Raw genomic sequence first — 11432 nt, 5'->3', positions numbered from 1 at the left:
AAATCAAGGGAATACCCCCCCACCCCCCCCCCCCACCCCCCCACCCCCCACACACACACACCCCTGCACACACACACACACACACACACACACACACACACACACACACATACACACACACATACCCACACACCCCTCCACACACACACACACACACACACACACACACATACCCACACACCCCTCCACACACACACACACACACACACACACACACACACACACACACACACACACACACACACACACGTACACACACTACCAGCCCACACTTTGACAAAGATTTCCTGTACATTGCATGCACGTTGCAGACACCTCTTCTCTCTCATAAAGAGCGCTGCTTCTCTGTTTGCTGCTGGTGTGTGCCCCCTTTCAAATCATCACCCAGCCCCCCTGTCCAACTTAAGATTCCTGGGACTTCATTTAAAACCTCCCAGGGGATTTTGCCTGAGAGAATAGCCACGTTGATCTTGAAGCCTTAAGACCCACTGTACCTGTCAACACTCTGGCTTTAAAAGATGAAGAGTGTGGCTTAAGTCATTTGAAGTTGCCTTTTTAATGAGAAAGAAGGGATGGACGGGGATGAGATGAAATGAAAGAAAGAAAGGAAGGAAGAGAGAGAGAGAGAGAGAAAACCAGAGCTGACAGACTGAGCTGAAATAACTCCATACCTATTCCTGAATAACCTGTGTAGTGTGTGCGTTGGTGTGTCTGTATGTATGTTGTGTGTGTGTGTGTGTGTGTGTGTGTGTGTGTGTGCAAATGCATGGGTGTGCGTCTGCTTATGCTGATGTATGTGTGTCAGTGTATGTGTGTGTGTGTGTGTGTGTGTGTGTGTGTGTGTGTGTGTGTGTGTGTGTGTGTGTGTGTGTGTGTGTGTGTGTGTTAATCCGGACTGTTTTTCTGAGACTGAAATAGTCGCGGCGCAGGTTAATGAGAGGAGGTGTGTTTCACACCGCCCAGTCTGCTTGGCAGGAGGTGCAGAACCAGTACACAGTATATGCAGCATATATGTGGGGAGCTGGAAGAATATATTTATATACGTCATCATTATTTTCAGCCCTTAACTCCCGTGGTCATCCCTTGAGATGCAATCTAATGCAGGCTAATTCATGGCTGCTGTTTGAGTACAAGAAGTACTGATGGCCTTAACCCCATAGATTCTTTCTTCCTACCTTTCATTTCTTACTTTATTTCATACGGGATTATTTTATCATTTCTGCGGAGAACTATTTCAGTTAATTTTAGGCCTTATTCTATACTTTTTAAAATAGTTTGCTGTTTATAGGTGAGCAAAATGTGTAACTGAGTAAGATATATAATTACTATACACATTAAACACTAAATCAAAACCATCACTTAATGTGTTAAATAGAGTTTAAAATTGAAAGTATTTAAGAAAATAGACATAATGATATAACGGTAGTCAGTTATTATTGAGATATGAGCAGCCAGTGTATAGGAAGTTTAAGTATGTGAAAAAGATTAAAAGACAGAGAGAAAAAGAGAGAGCGAGAGAGAGATACAGAGAGAGAGACAGAGAGAGAGAGATATGGATGGGTAGTTGGATCGGCTCAGTCTTTTACACGGTAAAGTAAACTCATGAACCGCAGGACAGAACAAGAGCACACACTGTGTCTCCATGCTTGACCACTCTCACACAGTGTAGCACACACACACACACACACACACACACACACACACACACACACACACACACACACACACACATCCTCCTGTGGGTTTAGCCATCATGACACTCTGCAAGGAATGTTAGGGGGGTGGGAGCAGTAGGCCTCTCTTCTTTCTCCTCTCCTCTATCCCTCTCTCTCTTCCCCCCCTCTCTCTCTCTCCCTCTCTCTCTCTCTCTTCCTCCCTCTCTCTGTCTCTCCCTCTCTCTCTTCATTTGGCATAATCCCCCCTACAGGCTACTTCAAAGACCAGGCCAGTCAGGGAGAGGCTTAATTACCGTGTTGCCTTGAAACTGATGCCAAATCAAAATTCGTCCTAGTCTGTCTCAATTCTGTCTCAACAGGAATTGTGGCTCTGCTGTTTTGCGGTATTGGAATAATACAAGGGATGAAGGAAATCAGAACAGTGAACATATGAGGGTCTGAAGGGGGGGACGACAATGACTGATCTTATTAGTGTTTATTTTATTTCAAGTGCTGAGTGTGTGAAATTGGATGTCTGTTTTGTGGTAAAAAAGGAGTGTGGTCTAGACCAGATGCATTTGGCAGCACTGGAGTTCAGTTAGCAGTCTGTTATCTCTGTAAATTCCTGTCAGATATGCAGTTCAGCTGTCATCTGCCCCAACTGTCTTTATATCAAATCATATTAAACATGGAGCGCATGGCGTCCAGACAACAGCTCATATTTTCTGCATTTGCCAAGATCCTAATGGTCTCTCTCTCTCTCTCTCTCTCTCTCTCTCTCTCTCTCTCTCTCTCTCTCTCTCTCTCTCTCTCTCTCTCTCTCTGTCTCTCCATATGTCTTCCACAGCACGCGGACCTGTAACCCAAACCCCTCTTTTTGGTGTGTGTGTGTGTGTGTGTGTGTGTGTGTGTGTGTGTGTGTGTGTGAAGTTTGGAAACTCCCCAAGGGTGATCTTGGAAAAGCACTCAAGCCTGGCGTTTGATGGCTGAGGGAGCGTGGGGGGGGGGGTATTTAACACTGGCGAGAGTTGCCGAGCGAGCAAGTGAGCGGGACTTAACGCCGCAGCCCACCACCACCCACCACGGCACCAGTGGCCCAGCCCAGATGAGCACCAGCTCAGTGTCGAGGGCCCGACGCACCGTGCCGCGTGGAAGGCACCTGCAGAGCCGGCCGTCACTCAGATTAGCCACCCTCGACAGGCCCCGCGAGGGGTGCCGTGCCCACCCCCCGACACACACACATATCCAACCCCACTTCAAACCAGTCACTGCACCCCTCCAAATCCACTCTACCAACCCATCCTCCACTCCCCAATATGCGTGTGACTAGAGTCTGCGCACAGACCCCCCCCCCCCCCCCCACACACACACACACACACACACACCACACACACACACACACACACACAACACCATCTCCTCTCCTCTGCTCTTCACCCCCCCCCCCCCCACAGCTCAATCTGCATGTTATGGCATGTGCATCTTTAATCATGGCTTTAAAATGTGTGGGAATGGTGACACGAAGCTTTGGGTGGTTATGGAAATGTCTCTTGTACTGTGCCTACCTTGCAGTGGACTTTGTACTGTGCCTACCTTGCAGTGGACTTTTGCCTGACTTGTGAGGAGACTTTCACTAGGCTGTATTTATGATTGTTTCATGCAACCATGAACCTCTGATTAGTACACCTTTTGTCATGGTTTAATTCATGATTATTACTGTTTCATGCCAGCATGCATTAATGTTAAAGTAGCATTAGAAGCTATCAGCAGCATGGATATTTAGGGTGCATGGAGTTTATGCTGGTGGATGTGGGGAAATGTGCATTCTTTATCTTTCTACATTTTGATATCAAATGAAAGAAATATCCAGCTTTCGTGCAAAGTTTAATGTTAGAGTGAGTCTGAAAATGACATCACAGACAACGCAAGCCGCAGCTTGTACTTCCAGTTTGTGTATTTAAATAGTGACATCAAACACACAGCATATCATCCCTAGTCAAACCCTCCACCCTCCCACTCCCCCTTTGTTTATGAACATCATTACATATCAAAAATTACAGATAGTCTCTTTGTCCCAACCCTGTATCATTAAATGTCCCAACCCTGTACAAACATTAAAAAAAGAAATTGTAACCATGGAATGTTAAAAGAAGAGTGAACAGCAGCAGAGCACTTTTTTTTTAATTGTTATTTCAACACCTGTCCACGGCACTTCTTTCTGACCAAAATATATATATTTTTAAAATTGTGATTTCAACACCTGTCCATGGCACTTCTATCTGATCATAAGACTCTCTGACATCTGACAGGAAATCCAAAGATGGATGTCCGTTGAGACAATAGAGCAAGTGAGAGGAACCATCGGTTTGGTTTAAGTTTGGTGACCATGTGTAGAAAGCATTCAGATGTAAAAAAGAGAGAGAGAGAGAGAGAGAGAGAGAGAGAGGAGAGAGAGAAATGGAAAAAGAGAGGGAAAGAGAAGGCCTTTAGTGCTCATCAAAGCACCACCACTTCATAGGGCCTTGGTCTTTTTTGGTCACAGAGGTTTGAGAATTTGCGGTGGGCAGTTTTTAACTGTGCAGCATGGTTGTGGTCAACTGTCGGCTGGCCATATGAATGTGGTTGCTCTTACTTGTGAAACAAGTCTTTAATTGTCTGCTTTGGTTAGAGGCTAGCAGGGCCTTTAGCATGATCTGCCCGTTGAATAAACTACACCCACCTCACAACTCAACATATACTGGAATCGGATCAAACTGGATCAAACTATAAAATGGTTCTTGATAATTCATACATTTTGCTATGTATGAAATGTCATTGTTTTTGCTGCATTTCTCTCTCTCTCTGTGTTTGCGTGTGTGTGTGTGTGTGTGTGTGTGTGTGTGTGTGTGCCTGGTGGGTGGTATAGTGAAAGTGAACATACCCCCACATACACACATCATCATCGTCATTCTCACCCACCAACACATAAGCAGCTCAGCTGTCTACACAACAACATACAGGGCACACTGAGGGAGGTTTCAGGTTTTTACTTCTCAAAACAAACCAAAATGAAGGACACAAATGATCAGTTCATTGGACAATTGCAACAGCTTGTATTGTGCTCTATTCTTTTCATGCTAAAAGACCAGCTGACAAGTGCCAGTACGGACGAGGTCTTACACCCAAAGTAAAAACAACGACAACAAAAAAGTCATTTTAAAAATGTCTAAAGGTTGAAAGGTCAAAGACCCCAAGATGACAGATTACTGCCAGTGCCCATCAGAACACACACAAATAAAAAGAAAAAGAAATAAAAGTCTGGGTTGTTATAAAAAAATTATTTACAACCAATATAATAAACAAAACATTTACGTTTGTATATGTAGCTACATCAAAAGGTTGTTAGACAGCCTTTTGAAAATCCCTTCTGTACAATAACGTCCATTTTAGCAATACAAATTCTAAAGGATTTTTTTTTGCAATATTTTTATCCTGCCAAACCAAAAATATACTGTGGCAGCTTCTGGTGGTAGCTTGACCCTTGACCTTTATATTCAGTAATGGACCCATTCCTCTACTAACATGACTCAAAGTTACCCCAAGGTTACCCCAAGGTTACCCCAAGGTGACCTTTCTCACAAGAGATGCATATACAAGATAAAAATGAGGAAAGCTCCAGTAAAAGGACAGTGAGTGCCTACATGTGTATCAATCGAGCCAGGAAGTAGAAGCATTTCAGGAGGAGCAAGATAAAAAAAAAAGTAAAAAAAAATAAAAAAAACGATTCAGGAGTTAAAAGATATGTTTCAGGGACGTGTGTTGAAAAGCAAATCCATATTAAACATATTCTACATGGGAAAACTTCCTTACATTGAAAAGCTGGTCCCGTCACCATCTCCATTCAGCTCTGGTAAGCATTCTTTTTTTTTATTCATTCTTTTTTATTATTATTATTTTCTCACACCCAAGGCAGAATAAAATTTACCAGAAATCAAGACATTTACAATTACAGTGACATAACATTGTATAGACCCACAATTTAAATTGGACTGGAAAAAAATGAAAAAAAAAAAGAAAAGAAAAAAATCTATCCTTGTAAAATGCCCAGGCATTCTCCAATATTACAAATACTGGTATACTTGTACAGTAAACAAGAAAAATGTAATATATATATTTATATATATTTATATATATACTAAAACCCCGTCACCAAAAAACCAATATACACATAGCCACTATGGCATTCAGAGAAAGTTTATAAGTAAACTAAAAAAAAAATTGTTTAAAACACACATACACAGAAATATCATTTTACCCTTGTACTTGTTTCAATACTGTAAACGTATTTAAGACTGAGTGCACTAAATTCATGTTTTGTCTTTTTTTTCATATTTTGTTTTGTTGTTCCTGATTTTCGTCCAGTCTCTTCCTTGCTTGTGAGTGGCGTTCTAGGCCACTCCAGGTTTTTTTTTTTTAGGTTTTTTTTTTTTTTAATCAAGGGACGCATTCTTGTCCTGAAGAGAATAATGTTCTGTATATGAATGTGTGTGTGTGTGTGTGTGTGTGTGTGTGTGTGTGTGTGTGTGTGTGTGTGTGTGGGTGGGTGTGTGTGTGCATGTGTTTGTGCCTTCATATGTACATATGCATACATATATACACACACAGACACATCAATATTGTGCTGGCCACCGTTTTCATGTTAAAATCATTTCTTGAATTATTTTTCATGTGATTTCAGATTTTATATTTTGAAAGGACATTTCAGTACAATTGTTACATTTTTTCATTTAATTCCTTGATTCACAAATGTGTTGCATTTGTCTTTAGAGACAATAAATAGGAAGATCAGTATTCAAGGCACACTCATGTCGAATCGGATGGCAGTATAAAAACTGTCCAAATAAATTATTTTGACTTTTTATAGTGCCAGCATTGTGATAGCCTAGCCTAGCAACGCTGGCACTTGAATCTCAGATGCTCTCCTTTGCAAGGCCCTAGTCAATCCGTTAAACGTAATTTCTTGCTCAGAAGCCGTTTTCTGCTTTTTTTTTTTTAAAGAAAAGAAAAATGTCTAAAACAAATCATAAAGTGCGGGTCAGGCTGCTAAAATGTTGTTAAAAATGTTTTTTTCAAAAAGTGTTTTTCTGTCTTTTTCCTTCAGGCCTACAAATTTGGGTGGCGTGGCCCTCTCAAGGGAGGTTTGTGTGTGTGTGTTTGTGTGTGTGTGTGTGTGTGTGTGTGTGTGTGTGTGTGTGTATGGGGATGGTGGTGGTATACGTGAAGGAGGGGTTCATGACTGCATGTAACACAATTGTGGCTCAGGCATCGTCAGTGCCAACTGAAGACCCAAAATACATGTGCGCGTGTTTTCTCTCTAACAAGCTCAGAAACATCAGCAGTGCGTTCGTTACGCGACAATGTGGCTACTTCTTAGAGTGTGTTCAACTACACATCACAGGAAGCCCTGAATGGGAGGAAAGAAAGAAAGAAAGACAGGAAGAAAGAAAGAAAGAAAATAGTCTTACTGTTTACGAACATGCTCAACAGGAATTTGCACACACTGTTACTACTGTGCAATGTAGGCTACTACTGCAATCTACACATCTGCCAATGACTGTTTTACAGGGTAAATAACCAAGTTAACCAGATAAAATCAGAAATATAAACATTTTAGACAATGGTAAACTTTGTAATAAGATACACTATAGAGTATAAATTCATTTTCAAAATGATCGATAAATATATTTAGAAATGCATAGGGCTATTTCAAGTGATATCACAAACATCGGCAGATTGCGTACAAGTTTTGAGCTGTATTCTGAATTATGTTTAAATTGTATTTTTTTGTCTTCTTATCTGGTTAAAGTGGTAATATTCATTATGGCTAATATTGTCTTTTACCCAGCCCACTCTAAAATCAACAGTGCCATTTTTGAACACATGAAGCACTCTCAGATGGAACGTAAATATAAGATGTAAAAAGTATAAAAGCACTTATAAGAATAGGCGACAATGTCTACTAGATCATTCCCCTCAGTGAATAGGTTTTGATTTGCTGCTGCAAAGTTTACCGTTATGACCTGCTGCTATTGTTGTTGAATCATGTCGTACCTACCTAGGAATGCACTTTAGAAGGTTCTGGATCAGAACTGGCCCAGACTCAAATCGGGTCAGAGCCAGATCACACTCAGATCCATGTCACGTTGGTATACTGGATCGTTCTGCTTGAGTGAGACTACTCACTGTGCAGCATAGTTTTGATCCATTTTGCCCACTACATACGTGTTCTCCAACCATTCACGTGTATACATGATGTATATAAATATATATGTATAAATACATATATAAAAAAGCAAGTGGCTGAGGACAAAAATAACACAAGATGTGGTGATTAATTCTGCACTGGACTAACGAGGATGCTAACTCGTTGCACTGGACTGGTCTTCTGAGTAAGAACAAGCTGACGACTGTGGCGGAGAGAGAAGCCTGGACACGCATCACCCCCTGAGATGTTTCAGCATGTGCACTGTCATTCAGTTTCCCCAAGAAATGGGCGATTCGGCAGAATGCACAAAACAACGGCTACAGTACTTGCATTGATCAATAATGTATATGTGATGTCAGAGGGTGTTTTTTTTTTTTTTTTGTAGCATGTTTCAGTGTAAACAGTTTGAATGCTACCAATAATGGGACGTAGAGAAGAAGAAAGGTTTGTGTAAGTAGCGTTAACTGGGATGGTACTAGGTACCTCAAAGCAGCTGCCTTCGTGATCATCTGTTTTTAAGGTCTCTTCCTCCTTGATTTATGAGCTCGGGGGGAAGCAGGTTTTAAAAGACCTAGAATCCTCATAAGATTTACTGTCAGAAATGACATTCAGTGCTACATACCCAATTAGATTGACATGTTTAAAATCTGTTTCATGCTATTATGGCAAAAGATTGTTGTCCGCTCATGTTCTACTATCTCGGCTAAACAAAAACTACGCTTTTTATATAAAAAGATCGGTTAAGCTTTTTTCATTTTTCTTTTTTTAAATGAAGATTGAATTCGGCTTCTCCTCAAGAAATTACACATGTAACTTAAATATACAATTCAGTAAAAGCAGCGGCTTTAAAATTATTCAAATGGTATTCTGCTCTGCGAAAAAGAAAATCTCAGAATGTCCTCTGGGTTTTTAAAAAAGAAAATCCCAGCATAAAATAATAGAACAAAAAGGAAATAACGATCAAATAAAAAAAACGTACCTGCACATGCCAGAACATTACAAACTCCAATAAATACAGAAATTATTGCACAGTTAAAGGCTCCACGTATATTTAAGTCATCCGCTGATAGATTGTAAAAATCAAAAAGCCAATTTAGGCAGTTTACACCGACATAGTTGAACTTCCTACTTTTTTTTCTTTTCTCAGATGGCAGTTTCTTAGGCAAAACATAAGATAAACTAGAATCATTGTGAATCAAGTGAACCCATCTACCCCATTTGTTTGTGTTTGTTTGTTTGTTTGTTTGTTTGTTATTCAAGAGGCTAAATAGGAAAAGCCTAGCTTAGCTTCTCTCAGCTTGTTCAATTTTCACCTCATTGGTCATCAAGTGTTCCCCGTGCCACTTTTTCATGTGTTTCTCCAGGGTGCTATAGACGCTGAAGGGCATTTGGCAAATGTCACAGCGGTAGACTTCCTTACCGAGCTGGCCGTGGGTCTTCATGTGGCGTGTGAGCTTGCTGCTCTGGGCGCAGGCGTAGTTGCACAGCTCACACTTGTAGGGCCGCTCGCCGGTGTGGCTTCGCCGGTGCACCGTCAGGTTGCTGCAGTTCTTGAACACCTTGCCGCAGTACTCGCAGGTGTCGCTCCGGCGGCTCTCCTTGGAGCCGGGCCGGCCGTGTCCGCCGGGCCCGCCGAGGTGCGGAGTGCTGCCGCCGCTGGCCGTGCCGCTGCGTCCCGAGAGGCCCCCGTCCAGCAGGTCGCCGGGCGGCGTGGAGAAGCGCAGGCTGCCGTTCTCCGACGAGTGCTCGGACGAGGTGGCGAAGGGAGATTGTCTGGAGTCGGTGAAGCCCAGGAAGGGGTCTTTGAGGAAGTGCCGCGACGCCGCGTAGCCCACCAGCCACTGGGAGTAGACGTTCTCGGAGGGGATGAGAGGCGCGGGGGGAATGTCCAGGTCCTTCTCGATCTTGATCCTCTTGGAGGAGTTGGAGAGACTCGGACTGGTGATGGGCGTGGGCTTGCGGGGGAACAGGCCTGAGAAGGAGTCGCTGGAGCCACAGTTTCGGCCGTTGACCGTCGCCCGCTCCACGTGGTCCATCTCGCCCCCCACTGAGTCATGATCTCCGGTGTCGCGCTGACCGTCGGAGCACCGTTTGGAGAAAGGAAGCCTTTTGCGATTGTCGACTATCAAGTTATTGTACTGCTGGATGGAGTTCAGTCCAGAGGTCTCCACCATCTTGCCCAGGGACATGTCCTTCTCTTCCGAGGGCGGCTTGGAGCCGTTCTCGCGATTGCGGCAGAACTCCGAGTCCATGCTGAAGTTGGACTCGGGCCTGCTCTCATTCTCCAGCTCCTCCTCCTCCTCCTCCTCCTCCTCCTCCTCGTTCTCGCAGCCCTCGCCGCTGAAGTCGCCGTCCCTGTTCTTCATGCCCTCGCCCGTGACGTCGCTCGTGCCGGGCTCCGGCGAGCTGGTGGCCGACAGCCCGTCGTCCGAGCGGCCGGTCATGGAGCCGGACTTGTGCATGTGCGTCTTCATGTGCCGCTTGAGCTTGCTGGCCTGCGAGCAGGCGTGGTCGCACAGCTGGCACTTGTACGGTTTCTCGCCCGTGTGGCTCCTCCGGTGCACGATCAGGTTGCTCTGGAACTTGAACGTTTTGCCGCAGAACTCGCACGACTTGCTCTTGGCCTGCGTCTGGGGCGGCGTCGTGCTGTTTGGCGGCATGGGCGGCAGCGGAGGCGTGCTCAGAAAGGGCGACTTGGGGCTGGCCTGGAAGGGGTTGGCGTTGAGCAGGCGGTGCATAGGGTTGGCGCGGCTGGGCGAGAGTGGTGGCGTGCCAGCGGCGACGGTGGTGGTGTTGTTGCCCGCGAGCTCGCGGAGCCGGCGCGAGAAGTCCATGGACTGGGACTCGATGGCCATGGGGTTGAGGCGCATCACTCTCTCGAAGGCACTGGGGTGCTGGGAGATTAAGCCCATTTCCTCGGCGCTAAGGCGTTCCAAGCGATGCGGGTCCAGGTGGTGGCGTGGGGGAGGGCTGACGAAGGGCGGTGTGCCGGGGAGCCGGTTCTCCACAAAGCCGGGAGGCGGTTCTCGAAGCAGAGGGCCCGTCATGCGCAGCAGGTGGAAGGGGTTGTTGTCGCCTAAAAAATTGGTGAGAGGAGATTGGGGTATGGACTCGGCACCCATGGGTGGACGGAGGGTGATTTGGGGGGTCAAGGTCACGTTGTTGCTGTTGGCCTCAAGGTAGATGCGGATGCCGTGGGTGTTCTGAGCATGTTGGAGGAGGAACCAGGCACTGCTGAAATGCTGTTTGCAGGTCGTGCAGATGTAGCTTGCAGGTTCATCTCTACCTGTGAGGAATACAAAAAAATAACATAGTGTCACAATATAGTATTGTATGTATAGTACAATATAAAACACACACTTTAATATAATAGACTAACACATATCTCATTCATAACATTCTCGTTTGCAACTGCAGCTCTTATCTGGCAGGAGGAGTTTATATTTGCATATTTTTTGGTGCCAAACACAAGGAATTTAACGTGTAAACAAATTTAGTTTGGCTGTAAAAGAGGAGCTCCCTCAACATGCTGT

The 11432-nt window shown here is 44.4% G+C and overlaps 1 protein-coding gene across 2 annotated transcripts in view; it reads right to left on the bottom strand.

The window, feature by feature from the left end:
- Positions 1-4666: 4666 nt before the first annotated feature.
- bcl11ba (BAF chromatin remodeling complex subunit BCL11B a) overlaps positions 4667-11432 on the bottom strand; it is a 54760-nt gene continuing 47994 nt past the window's right edge. The window contains exons 3-4 of one of the 2 annotated variants that reach the window (XM_042072143.1): positions 9320-11185; positions 4667-7098 (exon numbers count right to left, since the gene is read on the bottom strand). In XM_042072143.1, the coding sequence (XP_041928077.1) occupies positions 7076-7098; positions 9320-11185 (1889 nt within the window). In that variant the 3' untranslated portion in view covers positions 4667-7075. Of the gene's footprint in view, positions 11186-11432 lie in introns of both variants that reach the window. The other variant, XM_042072142.1, reaches the window with a different exon arrangement.

This window comes from Alosa sapidissima, chromosome 19 (genome assembly GCF_018492685.1).
Source record: "Alosa sapidissima isolate fAloSap1 chromosome 19, fAloSap1.pri, whole genome shotgun sequence".
Lineage (NCBI taxonomy): Eukaryota > Metazoa > Chordata > Actinopteri > Clupeiformes > Clupeidae > Alosa > Alosa sapidissima.
The sequence above is the reverse complement of the archived record's forward strand: the minus strand, read 5'-3'. Positions and strand labels throughout refer to the sequence as shown.